The following is a 17667-nucleotide window of genomic DNA, read 5'->3' as shown; positions in this document are numbered from 1 at the left end:
CATCACCCTGGGCAAAGCATTTTACCAAATAAACTGGTGTATTTTAACTATAAATTATACCAATGAAACAGATTGCTGCATCATTTATTGAAGCACTTGTACAGTTACATCTTTAAGGAAAGCAATACAGAGGCATAATTTTTTAAAAGATGCAGATTTAAAACAAGTTAACTTTTCAATTCTCATCAATCTGGACCAAATCTGAGATTTTATTCCTACATGTCGACCTTCAGTTCTGGGTTGGAGTAGATTCCCAGAGTAGGCAGAAGTTCTCTCTCTCGCACCTATCCACTGCTTTTGTGTGAGCTGGACAGAACATATTAGGCACAAAATGCACACTACAGTAGTCTTGACCAGGTTCTATGACCCAACTGACCTCATCCGATACCAGACCCAGTATTTGCATTAAACACTAGATAAATGATTAGCATTAGTCATACTGTATTACAAATGGTTACAGCTAAAACAAAGCAAATGTCCTACTAGAATATCAAAATTAAAATTCTCAATTTTAGAAAACTGCCAGCCCTATTCTCCTTGGTTAAAATACATGCCCTTGATGTGCTTCGTTATCTTCACAGTAATGTGCATGGAATTTGGCTATCATTCTCACCCAATTAAACCTGTCTTCATGTCTCGCGACCTGCTACACACACTTTGTTTCTTTCTAATTCCCCTCAGTGGTGGGTTGGACTTTCTCTTTTGTGTAAGATCCACAGAAAAGGGTCTTCACTTCAATGGGCTTGGACAGCTTGACTATCCACATCCCCTTGCCATAGCAGCGAAGCTCACCTTTCTTCATCTCTACTAGATGTTCAGGCATACTGCCCATCTTTTCAAGCCTTAAAAATTCGAGCAGGTCTAAGCCTGTCGTTACTGCCTTCTCTCCGGGAGCGCACGCCAAGGTGATGTGAGATCTGTAATAACCGTCATCTTCAGCCACTTCCTCCTTTGGCCACAGCTCTTGCTGTTGTTTGGACAGAAGGAGGTGGGCTCCTACTGTTCTGGGCGTAATAAACAGCGCTATCACTTTTAGGACAAATGACTTTGAATAGTAGTGTTCAACAGCCTAAAATGAGGAAACAGAAAAAGAGTGTGGCACTGGTTATTTATCAAGTCCACCACCTGGGCAGGTAGTAATCAGTTTTCCTGTTACATAAAACAATGGGCTTTAGCTACCATAGGCAAAAATACAAATCCATTTCTTGTTACATAGATTACATAGAATGTACAGCACAGAAGCAGGACATTCAGCCCAACTGGTCCATGCCTGTGTTTAAGCTCCACACAAGCCTCCTGCCACCTCTATCAGACTCACCTATTCCGTTCTGTAGTTTAGTTCCACTCCAGCGGGGAGCTTGTTGACTGTGAGGTGGAGCACGGCAGTGAGGAAGATTGAGAAGAGGGTTGGGGCGATGACGCAGCCCTGTTTGACCCCGGTCCGGACGTGGATTGGGTCTGTGATGGATCCGTTGGTAAGGATCACGGCCTGCATGTCGTCGTGGAGCAGGCGGAGGATGTTGACGAACTTTTAGGGGCATCCGAAATGGAGGACGACGATCCACAGACCGCGCAGTTGACAGTGTCAAAGGCCTTTGTAAGGTGGAAGAAGGCCATGTATAAGGGTTGATGCTGTTCCCTGCATTTTTTCTGCAGCTGTCGCACTGCAAAAATCTTGTCCGTTGTGCCCTACAGGGGACGAAATCTGCACTGTAACTCCGAGAGGAGCTCTTCGGCCATAGGGAGAAGACGGTTGAGGAGGACTCGAGCAATGACTTTCCCAGTGGCTGATAGGGAGATTCCTCTGTAGTTGCCGCAGTCGGACTTGTCCCCTTTTTTTAAAAGATGGTCACAATCACTGCATCTCTGAGATCTCCCGGCATGCTCTCCTCCCTCCAGATGAGAGAGATGAGGTCATGTATTCGCACCAACAGTGCCTCTCCGCCATACTTCCGTGCCACAGCAGGAATTCCATCCGCTCCCATAGCCTTGTTGTTCTTAAGCTGTCTTAGGGCTTTTTCTACCTCGTGCAGTGTTGGGGTTTTACTGAGGTGGTGACGGGTAGCATGCTGCGGGATGGGGTCGAGAACACTCGAGTCAAAGGCAGAGTCTCGATCTTCGAAGTGCTCCTTCCAGCGGGCCCTGACTGCCTCGGCATCCTTGATGAGTGTTTCCCTGTTCTTGGCCATACTTCGGGAGCCTCTTATCAACAAGAGCAGACATTGATGACAAGATTCAACACCGTCTCCAGTGCAGCCTTCGGCCGCCTGAGGAAGAGTGTTCGAAGACATGGCCTTCAAATCTGCCATCAAGCTCATGGTCTACAGGGCTGCAGTAATACCCGCCATCCTATATGGCTCAGAGATACAGACCATGTACAGTAGACACCTCAAGTCGCTGGAGAAATACAACCAACAATGTCTCCGCAAGATCCTTCAAATCCCCTGGGAAGACAGACGCACCAACATTAGTGTCTTCGACCAGGCCAGCATTGAAGCACTGACCACACTTGGATCAGCTCCGCTGGGCAGGCCACATTGTCCGCATACCAAACACGAGGTTCCCAAAGCAAGCGCTCTACTCGGAATTCCTTCACGGCAAACGAGCCAAAGGTGGTCAGAGGAAACGTTACAAGGACACCCTCAAAGCCTCCCTGATAAAGTGCAACATCCCCACTGACACCTGGGAGTCCCTGGCCAAAGACCGCCCTAAGTTGAGGAAGTGCATTCGGGAGGGCACTGAGCACCTCGAGTCTCATCGCCGAGAGCGTGCAGAAATCAAGCGCAGGCAGCGGAAAGAGCATGCGGCAAACCAGTCCCATCCTCCCTTTCCCTCAACGACTATCTGTTCCACTTGTGACAGGGACTGTGGCTCTTGTATTGGACTGTTCAGCCACCTAAGGACTTATTTTAAGAGTGGAAGCAAGTCTTCCTCGATTCCGAGGGACTGCCTCTGATGATAATGATGACTATATATGACTCCAGACCCCAGCAATGTGGTTAATTGACTGCATATCCCAAGAACAATTTTTTTTTTTATAAAGCATTCGAAGTTTGATCCCCAGTCCACACACTCAGCTGATGGCATGAGGGAAACAGGATCAGGCTCTTGATGATATTTGTTGTCAGGGTTCACAAGTTAATAATGGCCACATGACCAAAGAGTCAACATTTTTAGGATCGGAGGAGAGAGAAGATAATTGGCAAGAGGAAAACCTCGTGTCTGTTTGATTTCTTCATTGGTTGGTGGGAGACACAAATGCATTGTAATATATGGACAAGACAAACACCTGCTGTACCAATAAATACCAATTGGTGGCAATGCTGAATTAATTGCTACTTTGTGCTTTACTGCAGCCTAAACACCTCTGGGCTTCATGTACTTTGTGAACCTAAAATCTTTCACAGTAATTTTGTAAACAAGAAAATAATATGCTCACAGAATCTCTGGGACCTGCTCTACTCCAACTTGAAGAGGGGGATATCACCAATGTGGCAGAGTGGCAGTTTGTGGATTTAAGCAGGACATGAGCTAGGCTGACACTCAAAGCAGCACTGAGGGAGTGTTGTATTGTTAGAGGTGCTGACTTCTGGTTGAGACATTAAACCCAGGCCCGATCTGCCTGTTCAGATGGACGTAAAAGATTCCACTATTTAAAGAAGAGTAGGGAGTTCTCCTAGAGTCCTAGCCAACATTCATCCCTCAAACAACTCGCCACCAAAAAAAACAGATTGATTGTCCACTCATAACATAACATAAGAGGAAAATGAGTAGGCCATACGGCCCCTCGAGCCTGCTCTGCCATTCAATAAGATCATGGTTGATCTGATCATGGATTCAGCTCCACTTCCCTGCCCGCTCCCCATATCCCTTATCGGTCTTTTTCTGTCTTAAATTTATTCAATGTCCCAGCTTCCACAGCTCTCTGAGGCAGCGAATTCCACAGATTTACAACCCTCAGAGAGAAGAAATTTCTCCTCATCTCAGTTTTAAATGGGCGGTCCCTTATTCTAAGATCATGCCCTCTAATTCTAGTCTCCCCCATCAGTGGAAACATCCTCTCTACATCCACCTTGTCAAGCCCCCTCATAATCTTATACGTTTCGATAAGATCACCTCTCATTCTTCTGAATTCCAATGAGTAGAGGCCCAACCTACTCAACCTTTCCTCAAGTCAACCCCCTCATCTCTGGAATCAACCTCCTCTGAACTGCCTCCAAAGCAAGTAAATATGGAAACCAAAACTGCACGCAGTATTCCAGGTGTGGCCTCACCAATACCCTGTACAGCTGTAGCAAGACTTCCCTGCTTTTATACTCCATCCCCTTTGCAATAATGGCCAAGATTCCATTAACCTTCCTGATCACTTGCTGTACCTGCATATTATCTTTTGTATTTCATGCACAAGTACCCCCTGCTGTACTGCAGCACTTTGCTAATTTTTTCCATTTAAATAATAGCTTGCTCTTTGATTTTTTTCTGCAAAAGTGCATGACCTCACACTTTTCAACATTATACTCCATCTGCCAAATTTTTGCCCACTCATTGAGCCTGTCTTATGTCCTTTTGCAGATTTTTTGTGTCCTCCTCACTCATTGCTTTTCCTCCCATCTTTGTATCATCAGCAAACTTGGCTACGTTACACTCAGTCCCTTCTTCCAAGTTGTTAATATGGATTGTAAATAGTTGGGGTCCCAGCACTGATCCCTGCGGCACCCCATTAGTTACTGGTTGCCAACCAGAGAATGAACCATTTATGCCGACTCTCTGTTTACTGTTAGTTAGCCATTTATAATTACACAATGTCCTAACTGGATACTTACTGGTTAGTTCAGCCATTTAAATGGATGATCATCCAACCAGTCAGCCGAATAATGATAACCAAGTTTCTTGAAGACCAGCTGGCATGAGGATTTGCACATCACAGAATCATGGAATGATACAGCACAGAAAGAGGCCATTCGGCCCATTGTGCATGTGCCAGCTCTTTAGTAGAGCTATCCAATTAGTCCCACTCCCCTGATCTTTGCCCATCGCCCTGCAACTTCCCCCATAGAGTTAGGACCACATAGCATAAAACAGCCCCCTTATTTGGCACAAATTGGCAGCCTAACGCAGGATAACTGGACTGAGAAATGGAACTCTGATGAGTGGAAGGGACTCCAGTCAGGAGGAAAGCCTTAAGAAATATTCGCCTTAAAATTACTGTTGGCAAATGAACACTTAAGATTAAATGACATTTCTCTGGCCAGTATTGTAATGAAGATTTTAAGCAGTCTATCTGAGAGAGGTTAGTGCCTGTGCTAAAACTATAAACAGAAGCGGCTCATGCGAATGTATCAAGCGTTCATCCACTAACAACACCTTAACTTCTCTTGCAATCATTTTTCTAAATGGGTGGATCACAAAGATTCTCTGCCAGCCCATTACCAACCTTACACCGAGCGTACGTTTCACAGCCTGGAACCGTTCCATAGTTGCAGAATTTCGTCGTACAATGCAGCACACTCGGCCTCTTTTGGAAATACTCCTGGAGGTTGAAGCCCTCTTCTGAATGCCATTCCACATCTAGTATAATCAAAACCACATTTAATGCACAGCTTGGCTTCTCTGTTCTATTTTGCAGTGACTCACGATTTCAGGTGCTTCACCCAAGAGGCCATTCTCTACGTGTGAACCACAACCATCGGTACCTATATTCAACTTGCGGGAGAGGAATCTTACTTGAACCCGACCCTGTTCGTGCCCAATGTGTAGACACACACACACACACACAGCCTTTCCAGCAGAGGTCACTGGATAGCAATCAGGAGCAAGCCCATCTATCCCTCCTTCAACCAGCGGCACTGAGTCCAACTGTAGCATAATCACAACCGCCCTCCCACCGTGACCAGTTAACTCGGCGCATACCAGGAATTGAACCTGGGGCCTTCCTGATCTGTTCAGCAACACCCCTATTGTCATGTAGTTTGGGTAACTTCCTAATTTTATTTTAACCTCTCTTCAAGATGTGTTCACTCTGAGAGGGCAATTTACCCTTAGCCTGTACTTGGAGGTGTGCAGACTTGGCCCTCTAATCTATCCTTGCTTCTCTGCGGGTATTGTCTAACTAGAGACTGGGGCACTCTGTGCTATCGTCTGCTGGTCATCCAACATATTGCATCACTGAGTCCACATTTACTATAAAATTGTGCAGGGACAAAGCACTTACTAATACACACTTTCTTTCAATAGTAGAGAAAGATGTGCTGAATCAGCTGAACTAGGGCAGCAGTATGGGATACTAGTCTCGGTCTCTATGTCGCTTGGCTGAGGAAGAGTATAAATCAGTAACATTCCTGATCACTATCCAGGAACCTCTGCTTACTAAGGGCCCGAATTTGATCACCTTGCCGCCCACTTCTGCCGACATCCCTCATGAAGATCCGCCCAGTGCCACTTTCAACGTGGGCCCCTGGAGGAGAAAGCCGCCAGCGGGCAGCCGAGTGTCGCAAGTTACCTCCCGCCCGACGAGCTGCCAGATTGGTGCGGGCGGGAGGCGACACCAGAACGGGGGCTGGCCTGGCCTGGCCGACAGTAGGTAGGAAGATCCGGAAAAAACAAGTTAGTGAACTTTTTCTAATTTTTTTTTCATCACAGCGACTTACCCCAATGGTGTCCCCAGAAGGTCTTCCGATGGATTTAAAAAAAATTTTGTGACGATTTTAATTTTCAGCTCGTCGACCCTCCGTGGGCCCGACTCCATCCTCGGCATCACTTGGGCGGCAGGCGCCTTTGCCGCTGAGAATGAGAGCTCCAGCTGGCTGCCGCCCAGATTGGCGACACAGAAACATAGAAAATAGGTGCAGGAGTAGGCCATTCGGCCCTTCGAGCCTGCACCGCCATTCAATGAGTTCATGGCTGAACATGAAACTTCAGGACCCCATTCCTGCTTTCTCACCATACCCCTCGATCCCCCGAGTAGTAAGGACTACATCTAACTCCTTTTTAAATATGGAAACATAGAAAATAGGAACCAGTGACATACGCCGCAGATTTGCCGCCCGCCAACCTTCAAGGGACCTGGGTGACGTAAACCCCGCCCAAAGAACCGTCAGGGACCTTGGCGGTCCTTTGGGCAGGCAGGGGCCTTCATCAACTTCAGGCCCAGAGAATTTAAAGCACAGAAAAAGGCCATTCGGCCCAACTGGTCCATGCCAGTGTTTATGCTCCACACGAGCCTCCTCCCACCCCTCTTTCAGCTAACTCGATCAGCATATGCTTCTATTCCTTTCTCCCTGTGTACTTATCCAGCTTTTCCTTAAATCCATCTATGCTATTCGCCTCAGTCACTCCATGTGGTAGTGTATTCCACATTTTAACCACTTTCTGGATAAAAAGGTTTCTCCTGAATTCCTTATTTTATTTATCAGTGACGATCATATTTCTGACTTCTGGTTTTGGTCTCCGCCACAAGTGGAAACCTCCTCTCTGCTGTGTGTGTTTGGACGGTCAGCCGAGGACTGCAGTGGGCACCACTGTGCTACTCCCTACAGTCAAATAGCTTGGCAGGAAGAATAGCCACTCTTGCAAAATACTGAAGGGCTGACAGGATCTCTCGAACCGAACTCGCCACCTTCAGGAGAGTGGGGGGGGGGGGTCAGATAATTTGAATAAATAAGTTAAAACAGTGATTCTAATTCTGAGCGGAAATTTGGCGTGAAACATTTAATCGTCCTTAAGATGCCATTCCTCCCTCCAAAAACCTTACAGAAAAGATCACGTACTTTTTACGAACTCTGTTATAAAGATGTCATTTTGGCTGAGCAGATTCAGAAAATCCTCCGCAGTCTCGCGCATCTCTTCGGAGCTCCTCCTTAACAAGAAAAAGCCAAAGAAATCAGGGATGATGTGTTGCTCATAGCTGCTCTGCATGAGCGTCAGCTTCTCCACAGGCGGTTTCCATGAGCTGTGGTTTGCAAGGCTCTGGCAGTCATCTCTCCACTCGGTTTTCGGGGTGACAATGATGACGATGTAGTCGTTGTCTCTGGCAAGGTCAAAGAGGTACTCCAGGCGCTTGCGAATGTGATGGGTGTCATCCACCACTATGAGGCCTTTACTCTCTTTAAAATACTGTTGAATTTGCGTATCTAGCTTGGCGTACCGATTGCCCTCGGCCTCGGACTCCTCCGCCATGGGAGAAATCTCCAACTGGTCGGCAGAAGCGATGGCAGTGATTTGCGGATACTTTTGCCTGATGCGTTGGCCGATGGTAGACTTGCCGCTACCCGGCAGACCTCGCAGAATGAAGAGGGTGTTCGCTTCTTTAATTGCGTCGACGGTGTCGTCGTCATTAAGGAACGGAAAATAGCCGCACTTTATGGGTTTGGACTGTTTCATCCCCATCCTGAATAAGTTTCTAATCTAAAAACATACAAAAAAAAAACAAGGAAACAATTGAGAATTGTGAAAAATGCAGCTATATATGTAACGGAAACTTGATTTCAGCAGTGACGCCCCCCACCCCCACTTGTGTAAATGCCACACTTAATTCGGTTCCTCAGTGGTAAAGTTTCATATTCCTGAAGCACAGCTTCCCCCAGAATGTAGTATCTAGTTCCTGTGTTGATCCAGGAAGACCAATCACAATTGGGGCAGCAGTGGGCTTGCTACAATTAGTCTCAAGTGACTCCTGGGCTAGGGATGGCAACAAAAAAAATTGAACAGATGTCCAAGAGAGCCTGCTGAAATGTGCCTGTGTGTCAGCATCTTAGAAGGCTCCAGCATCGGTTTCCCAGGGCAACTAGGGCAGGCCAACAAATGTCACCCATGTCCCAATAATAATAGGGGAGAGCAAATCAGGCTCGGCTATAAAGCCCGCCATGTCCAACTAACCTACAACCATGAAGAATTTTTGGTTAAAAGAGAAACATAGAAAGTAGGTGCAGGAGTAGGCCATTCGGCCCTTCGAGCCTGCACCACCATTCAATAAGATCATGGCTGATCATTCACCTCAGTACCCCATTCCTGCTTTCTCTCCATACCCCTTGATCCCTTTAGCCATAAGGGCCATATCTAACTCCCTTTTGAATATATCTAACGAACTGGCATCAACAACTCTCTGCGGTAGGGAATTCCACAGGTTAACAACTCTCTGAGGGAAGAAGTTTCTCCTCATCTCGGTCCTAAATGGCTTATCCCTTATTCTTAGACTGTGACCCCTGGTTCTGGACTTCCCCAACATCGGGAACATTCTTCCTGCTTCTAACCTGTCCAGGCCCGTCAGAATTTTATATGTTTCTATGAGATCCCCTCTCATTCTTCTAAACTCCAGTGAATACAGGCCCAGTCGATCCAGTCTCTCCTCATATGTCAGTCCTGCCATCCCGAGAATCAGTCTGGTGAACCTTCGCTGCACTCCCTCAATAGCAAGAACGTCCTTCCTCAGATTAGGAGACCAAAACTGAACACAATATTCCAGGTGAGGCCTCACTAAAGCCCTGTACAACTGCAGTAAGACCTCCCTGCTTCTATACTCAAATCCCCTAGCTATGAAGGCCAACATACCATTTGCCTTCTTCACCGCCTGCTGTACCTACATGCTAACTTTCAATGACTGATGTACCATGACACCCAGGTCTCGTTGCACCTTCCCTTCTTCTAATCTGTCGCCATTCAGATAATATTCTGCCTTTCTGTTTTTGCCACCAAAGTGGATAACCTCACATTTATCCACATGACACTGCATCTGCCATGCATTTGCCCACTCACCTAACCTGTCCAAGTCACCCTGCAGCCTCTTAGCATCCTCCTCACAGCTCACACCACCACCCAGCTTAGTGTCATCTGCAAACTTGGAGATATTATACTCAATTCCTTCATCTAAATCATTGATGTATATTGTAAAGAGCTGGGGTCCCAGCACTGAGCCCTGCGGCACCCCACTAGTCACTGCCTGCCATTCTGAAAATGACCCGTTTATCCCGACACTCTGCTTCCTGTCTGCCAACCAGTTCTCTATCCACGTCAGTACATTACCCCCAATACCATGTGCTTTAATTTTGCACACCAATCTCTTGTGTGGGACCTTGTCAAATGCCTTTTGAAAGTCCAAATACACCACATCCACTGGTTCTCCCTTGTCCACTCTACTAGTTACATCCTCAAGAAATTCTCGAAGATTTGTCAAGCATGATTTCCCTTTCATAAATCCATGCTGACTTAGACCGAGTGAAGCTGGGACTTCTGGAATTATATAATGCCCCAGCATTAAAGCAAGCCTTCAGGATACCGGGGGTGGGGCAGGGGGGGAAAGAGATAAAATGAGGAGGCAAATAGTCAATGGTGCTTGGTGCTTACATTACACATTTCACTGGTGCAGATTTGTCAGAGAATCATTGAATCTTAGCCATTCGGCCCATCATGCCTGTGCCAGCTTTTTGAAAGAGCTATGCAATTTGTCCCACTCCCCTGCTTTTTCCCTGAAGTTTTTTAAAATCTCATAATATTCTTGTGAAGCGTCTTGGGATGTTTCACTACGTTAAAGGTGCTATATAAATACAAGTTGTTGTTGTAGCCCTGCAATTTTTCCTTTTTGAAGGTTAGCACTGAATCTGTTTCTTTTCGGGCAATGCATTCCAAATATTAACAACATGCTACAAAAAAGTGACAGGCTTAAAAATAAAATCTGGAATTAAAATGAAAGCTGAGCATTTCACAGGTCTGCGAGATCAAGTTTTGAATAAACACGCGAACATACGAACAATGACGGACAAGTAAAGACCCTCTGGTCCATCCAGCCTGTCCCACACAATATATACCTGTACCACAATATAGACACTCCATCCCACCTGAAACCATGGGATCCTCCTGGGAGAGGTGAAAACCAGATAAAATCCCAGGCCAATTTGGGGAGGGAAAAAAATCTGGGAAATTCCTCTCCAACTCATCTACGTCATCAAAACTACTCCAGGAGATTACTCTGGCCCTGAATTCCCTCCAGTACCTACCTTCTGTTAAGAAGTGAATTCCGCCCCAGCCAGAAATAGGTCCAGCTCTCGTTTGAAGGAATTCAGCAAATCGGCGTCCACCGCTGCAGCCTGCTCCAGAGGTCCAGTATTCTCTGGGAAAAGAACCACCTCCTGACGTCTAACCTAGATCTGGCCTTAGACAACTTAAAATGGTGACTCCCCTGGTCCTCCCTAATCTATTTAATTGGAACAAACTGAGAACCGGAACACAATTTATTCCCTAAACAGTGCACCGTTTTGAAAATAAACACAAAATACCAATGTACCAACAGTACTGGGACAGATGAGCGCTCACAGTGCCCGACAAACAGGTGTCGAAAGTTGTTTTTTTTTAAAGCTGCACACAGAGGTTTCCTGTGTGTGTGTGGTCGACAGTGAAACAGTTCAAATATAAAAAGCTATCAGACTAATCCCCACCCACTGCCTTAAGTCATAGAAACTATGATACGTGCGTGTACAGTGAGTGACTGCTGGTTACAGGGCAATCTTAACAGGAAAACATCCATCAAGTTAACCCAATAACAGCCAGTATCATAACTAGGAGCCTTGGTTAGTGCTGGGACTCTGTACAAACTTGGCGAGCGATTTGTGGTTAGGTAGGATTGCCTGTAGTAGCATCACCATATCCAGCGTAATGGAGCGGTGTACTGGTGGATGATGGAAACTAGCAAACAATCCTCAGATTCTGCTTTTATGCATAATAAGGTCAAGGTTTACACAGGACAATAAGACCAGGTCACTGAGAGTATTCACTAGTTCATAGTTTGAAAAGGAAAAAAGACACAAAACACACAAGTCTCTTGGCAATATCCTCGACCTGAGAATAAAGACAGGCTCAGTACAAACGACCGCCACTGAACTAAATCTTGGGCCAAGGTTGAGTTATATCAGATTGGCACCAGGGAGCCACACAGTAGGTGAAGCCTCCCACAAACCTTTGTCCTGAAAAAATTCTGGTGGCTAATTGAGAAGAATAATGGATAATGGAAATGTCACTGTCAAGCAAAGAAGGTTACGCTGGAGTTCTGATATTGACTGAAATGGAGTTACTCCGAAACATTAACCAGCTTCCTCTATCAGGTGCTGACAGACCTCCTGTGCAGCTCCAGGCTCTATTTCAGACTTGCGCCTTACTGAATGTCTGCAAGAACATTGTGACTCACTGAACGCTACAGTTACTGGATTTAATGGCTCCCCTAATTCGCTCTGACCTGTCGCTGTTGTTTACAGTGTACACTCAGCTCTGGACTTGTGGCAGATATTTCAACAGGCGGAGAGTGCGGATTTGTTTTTAATTCTCTGGCCCAACACGCCTGATATTTAGAACTGGTGCGCCCTGAAAATGCTTTTGGACACAGATTTACTTAACTCCAAAAAGTAAAAAGAGAACTGAGAAAGTCTGTTCTAAAAGCAGTTCATTGTTAAATTAGGACCAGCCCACAGACACCCGTGGTCTGTTTCACCAGCAGAGAATTTCCAGGTGCCACCACTTTCAAAAACCAATCTAGATTTATAAACAAGTCCGTAGTTTTCCCCTCTTTACATTTAAACAAGCTTCTCATTTCCATTCAGTTCAATATATGAAAGCAACATATAGTATAGATCGAATAATGGATACAAGTCTGTATCCTAATTAAGAAAGGGTTACAATCAACATCGGAACCGCACTTCAATCTTAAAGACTTACATTTATATAGCACCTTTCACGATCTCAAGACGTCCCAAAGCGCTTTACAGCCAATAAAGTACTTTTAAAGTAGTCACTGTTGTAATGTAACCTTGAAGCCTGTTATCTCATGTAAAACATGTAATGCATGCAATATCTACATAGATACTATAAAAGCCTTTTTACAATCAGTGAGTCTCTGAAAGTTCCATGGCTTCTTGCCTTTTTCTGGATTGTTCCGGACACCCAGAGCAACAACAACAACTTGTATTTTTATAGTGCCTTTAACATAGTAAAACGTCCCAAGGCGCTTCACAGGAGTATTATGAGACAACAAATTTGACAGGGAGAAATTGGGGCAGATGATCAAAAGCTTGGTCAAAGATGAAGGCTGTAAGGAACATCTTAAAAGGAGGAACGAGAGGTAACGAGACAGGGCGTTCCAGAGCTGAGGGCCCAGGCAACAGAAGGCACGGCCACCAATGATGGAGCAATTATAATCATGGAATCCGCAAAGAGTGTAGAATTAGAGGAGTGCAGATATCTCGAGAGGGGTTGTGGGGCTGGAGGCGATTACAGAGAAAGGGAGGGGTCTAACCACTTTTTAAGCCTGCAGCTCTGTTGACAAGTAATGTGCAGCAGTTGGCAGGGAAATTCCATGTGCAGGATTACTCGAGGGGAGAAGAACGGCTGGGAATGAGTCATGCTGTGAACAATAGATGACTCATCCGGTACCTTGAGCCAATCTACAGCTGCCAGAAAAAACACTAAAATAAATAACTACATCCAACTAAACGGTACGTCTTCAAAGGCACTTGGAAGTACACAATGTAAAACTGTAATCGAGGCCACAAAATTAAAAATTATAACTGGGTTAAACTTCAATCTTGTGAGCCCCTTCCGATTCGAGTTACAGCCACGTTCGGTCAGTTTCCGATCTGCCATGTTTAGGCTATATATCCGCAGCTTTGATAGCTGGAAGAACGAGCTCTTTTACACTCGAGCTGATAATGTTCTTATTATTGAGGTTCACAAAAGCAGCATTAATGCTTTGCAATATCAATAAAGGTGACATGTGATTTGCTTTGCTGCTGCTATACTGAAGAAGATGATGATGATCAACAAAAGACATTTGTTGCAGGTTAACTGAACAGGATTCAGGATCCTGGGTGTAGCCTAGAGACCAATCGAGGCACGACACACTGCCCAAGGCAGGGTTTAAGGAAAGTGCACGTCACACCAGCTGGCTCCTACACACACAATGTTGGCCAAACCTTGGGATCACACCGACTGCTGAATCCACTAGGAATGGTACGTGGTACCATGAAAAGCTTTTTATTTGTTAAGCTCTGCTGTTGCTTTATCCAGGAAGGTCCCAGGGTTGATCCCTGGCCTGTACTGAGTTTGCTGATCTTCGCCAGAGCCTCAGCAGTGGGGATGCTGCTGATGGACTCAGTACCCCTGGGGGGAGGGGGAAGAGGAGGAAAATCAAGTCAGCAATCCCACCCCAAGCCGTAATCCGGAGACCCTGGCCGAAGTGAGTGTGCATCAGGTGAGGGCCTTGGCTGTGATACCTCCACAGTCAAATAGCTTGCTTCCCTCAGTATCGAGGCTCACTGGCCGCAGGAGAGCAACTGAAGTCTGTCGAACCAGAACAGGGAGGTGAGCAACTTTGGGAGAGAAAGGGAGGCAAGGGTGAGGGGAAAAAAACAGTAGGACCAGCTGTGAAGGGACTTTTTAAGGACTTTACTATAATTACTCAAAATAAACAAGGCGACTAGGGTGAGATGATGTAGGCTGGGAGAGATACATGTGGAACACAAAAATCAGCACAAACCAGTTGGGCCAACTGGCCTGTTTCTGTGCTGTAAATCCGATGTGATAATTAATCAATAACTCAGAACACAGGAGTTTCTCAACCTCCTAAATAAATTCTCTGAAAAGCACAAGTGTGGAATATTTTAAACAGCAGAATAATCTGGGAGTCTTTCAGTGTCGATTTAAAGAAAATGAAAGACTTACATTTATAAAGCGCCTTTCATGACCTCAGGACGACCCAAAGCGCTTTAAAACCAAGTACTTTTTGGCAGCCATGGCTCAGTGGCTAGCACTGTTGCCTGAGTCAGATGGTTGTGGGTTCAAGTCCTACTCCAGAGACTTAAGCACAAAAATCTAGGCTGATACTCCAGTGCTGTGCTGAGGGAGCACTGCACTGTCAGATAAGTCCCATAGGCTCTCTCAGGTGGATGTAAAAGATCCCATGTCGCGATTTCGAAGACGAGCAGGGGAGTTATCCCCGGTTTCCTGGACAATATTTATCCCTCAATCAACACAACAAAAAAATATTACCTGGTCATTATTACTTTTTAATTGTAGGAGCTTGCTATGCGCAATTGGCTGCCAGGTTTGCTACATTACAACAGTGGCTAAAAACAATACTTCATTGGCTGTAAAGCACTTTGGGACAGCCTGTGGTCGTGAAAGGCACTTTTTAAATGCAAGTCTTTCTTTTGAAGTGTGGTCAATGTTGTAATGTAGCAAACTGCGCATAGCAAGCTCCCACAAACAGCAATGAGATAAATGACCAGATAATCTGTTGTCTCAACCCCTCCACGGTCTCCAAACTGTCAGACTGCTTGTCTGGCACCCAGTTCTGGATGAGCAGAAATGTTCTCCAGCCACTGACTCCATCTCTCTCTCCAACTTCTGTCAGAGGCTGAACCAGACTGTATACAACCTTGGTGTGACATTTGACCCTGAAATTAACTTTTGATCACATATCTGCAGCATAACTAAGACTGCCTATTTCCACCTCCGCAACACTGTCCATCTCTGCCCTTACCTCAGCTCATCCGCTGCTGAAGCCCTCATCCATGTCTTTGCTACCTCTAGACTTGACTATTCCAATGCAGTCCTGGCTGGCCTACCACATTCTACCCTACGTAAACTATAACTGATCCAAAACCCGGTTGCCCGTGTCCTAACTCGCACCAAGTCCCACTCACCCCTGTGCTCGCTGACCTACACTGGCTCCCGGTTAAGCAAAGCCTCAATTTCAAAATCTCATCCTTGCTTTCAAATCCCTCCATGGCCTCGCCCCTCCCTATCTCCGTAATCTCCTCCTGCCACCCGCCCTGAGATGTCTGCACTCCTCTAATTCTGCCCTTTTGAACATCCCTGATTATAATTGCTCTCAACCATTGGTGGCTGTGCCTAGGCCCCAAGCTCTGGAACTCCCTCCCTAAACCTCTCCGCCTCTCTTTCCTCCTTCAAGACGCTCCTTAAAACCTACCTCTTTGACCAAGCTTTTGGTCACCTGCTTTAATTTCTCCTTACGTGGCTCAGTGTCAAAATGTTTAGCTCATAATACTCCTGTGAAGCGCCTTGGGATGGTTCATTACTTTAAAGGCGCTATATAAATACAAGTTGTTGTTGAGATGTCTGAGCTCCTCCAATTCTGCCCTCTTGAGCACCCCTGATTATAATTGCTCAACCACTGGTGGCTGTGCCTGGGCCCCAAGCTCTGGAACTCCCTCCCTAAACCTCTCCATTTCCTTCAAGATGCCCATTACGTTAAAGGCACTATATAAATACAAGTTGTTGTTGTTAGAGAGAATAAATGGGGCATTATTGGGTCTGTTAGGTGCCATGGGATAAGTAAAATACAACAGTAGCAAATAATTCATAAATGAGACAGTAGAAAGTCAGGAAGATTGATCACTGGAGCAGAACGAGTCCACAAAGAGCAGGACAGTGAGCCAGGATTAGACACTCCGTGCGCGGAGTGAGTGGCGCTGTTACAGCGTACGCTGGGGCTGCGCTGAGCGGACCCGCTCCGCAAACACTCACCAGGCTCCCGACCCCGCTCCGCATCCGGACCCCCGCCCCACACACAGAGACAGAGGGAGACACAGAGGGAGACACACACTGAGACACAGAGAGACAGAGGGAGACACAGAGGGAGACACACACTGAGACACACAGAGACAGAGGGAGATACAGAGGGAGACACACACTGAGACACAGAGAGACAGAGGGAGACACAGAGGGAGACACACACTGAGACACACAGAGACAGAGGGAGATACAGAGGGAGACACACACTGAGACACAGAGAGACAGAGGGAGACACAGAGAGAGACACAGACACTGACCGAAACCGAAAGTAACCGTGCGCGCCCCCGCCAGGGAAGGAGCGTGCTCGTGCTCGTAACCGAGCCACACAGAGGCAGACAACATGCCCCTCCCACAGTGCCCCCCTCCCCCAGACAGACAGTGTGCCCCCCTCCCACAGTGTCCCCCCTCCCCCAGACAGACAGTGTGCCCCCCTCCCACAGTGTCCCTCCTCCCACAGACAGACAGTGTGCCCCCTCCCACAGACAGACAGTGTGCCCCCCTCCCACAGTGTCCCTCCTCCCACAGACAGACAGTGTGCCCCCCTCCCCCAGTTAGTGTGCCCCCCACTCCCCCAGACAGTGTGCCCCCTCCCCCAGACAGAGTGCCCCCTCCCCCAGACAGACCGTGTGCCCCCCTCCCACAGACAGACAGTGTGCCCCCCTCCCCCAGTGTGCCCCCTCCCCAAGACAGTGTGCCCCCCCCTCCCCAGACAGACAGAGTGCCCCCTCCCCCAGACAGACCGTGTGCCCCCTCCAACAGACAGACAGCGGCCCCCCCACCAGACAGTATGCCCCCTCCCCCAGACAGACAGCGGCCCCCCCACCAGACAGTGTGCCCCCTCCCCCAGACAGACCGTGTGCCCCCTCCCACAGACAGTGTGCCCCCCCCCCTCCCCCAGACAGACAGAGTGCTCCCTCCCAGAGCCAGACCGTGTGCACCCTTCCCCCGACAGTCACCTAGCTTGCCCTTGATCTTGTTTGTAGCTTATTCCCATACGTCTCGGCTCCCTGGTTCCGTAGCGGCCTTGCGGTATGCCAGTCCCAGTCTGAGTCAAAGTCCGTCTCGGTTGGAAGAGCTCCTCTTGATGTTCCATTG

General features: G+C 47.0%; 1 protein-coding gene across 6 annotated transcripts; it reads right to left on the bottom strand.

Moving 5' to 3' along the window:
- Positions 1-68: 68 nt before the first annotated feature.
- Positions 69-16852, bottom strand: cnp (2',3'-cyclic nucleotide 3' phosphodiesterase). 6 transcript variants are annotated; one of them, XM_070864306.1, is made up of 4 exons: positions 16830-16852; positions 7767-8403; positions 5435-5568; positions 69-1069 (listed from the first exon to the last, which is right to left on the bottom strand). In XM_070864306.1, exons 2-4 carry the CDS (start codon positions 8383-8385, stop codon positions 668-670), a joined length of 1155 nt encoding a protein of 384 aa, XP_070720407.1. In that variant the 5' UTR covers positions 8386-8403; positions 16830-16852; the 3' UTR covers positions 69-667. The 6 variants fall into 6 exon arrangements, with proteins under 6 accessions (XP_070720407.1, XP_070720402.1, XP_070720405.1 ...); XM_070864301.1 differs by having other exon boundaries at positions 16525-16850; XM_070864304.1 differs by lacking the exon at positions 16830-16852 and adding an exon at positions 12697-13157.
- Between the last annotated feature and the right edge of the window lie 815 nt (positions 16853-17667).

The sequence above is a fragment of the Pristiophorus japonicus genome, chromosome 21 (genome assembly GCF_044704955.1).
Source record: "Pristiophorus japonicus isolate sPriJap1 chromosome 21, sPriJap1.hap1, whole genome shotgun sequence".
Lineage (NCBI taxonomy): Eukaryota > Metazoa > Chordata > Chondrichthyes > Pristiophoridae > Pristiophorus > Pristiophorus japonicus.
Note: the sequence above shows the minus strand (reverse complement) of the source record. Positions and strands in the feature narration are given on the sequence as shown.

Coding starts and splice junctions, on each gene's coding strand:
- cnp (XM_070864301.1), bottom strand. CDS start 16,548: ATGCGGAGCGGGGTCGGGAGCCTG. Junction 8,404..16,524: donor GGAGCGGGGTCGGGAGCCTG/GTGAGTGTTTGC, acceptor GTATGTTTTTAG/ATTAGAAACTTATTCAGGAT. Junction 1,070..5,434: donor AAACGTACGCTCGGTGTAAG/GTTGGTAATGGG, acceptor TCCTCATTTTAG/GCTGTTGAACACTACTATTC.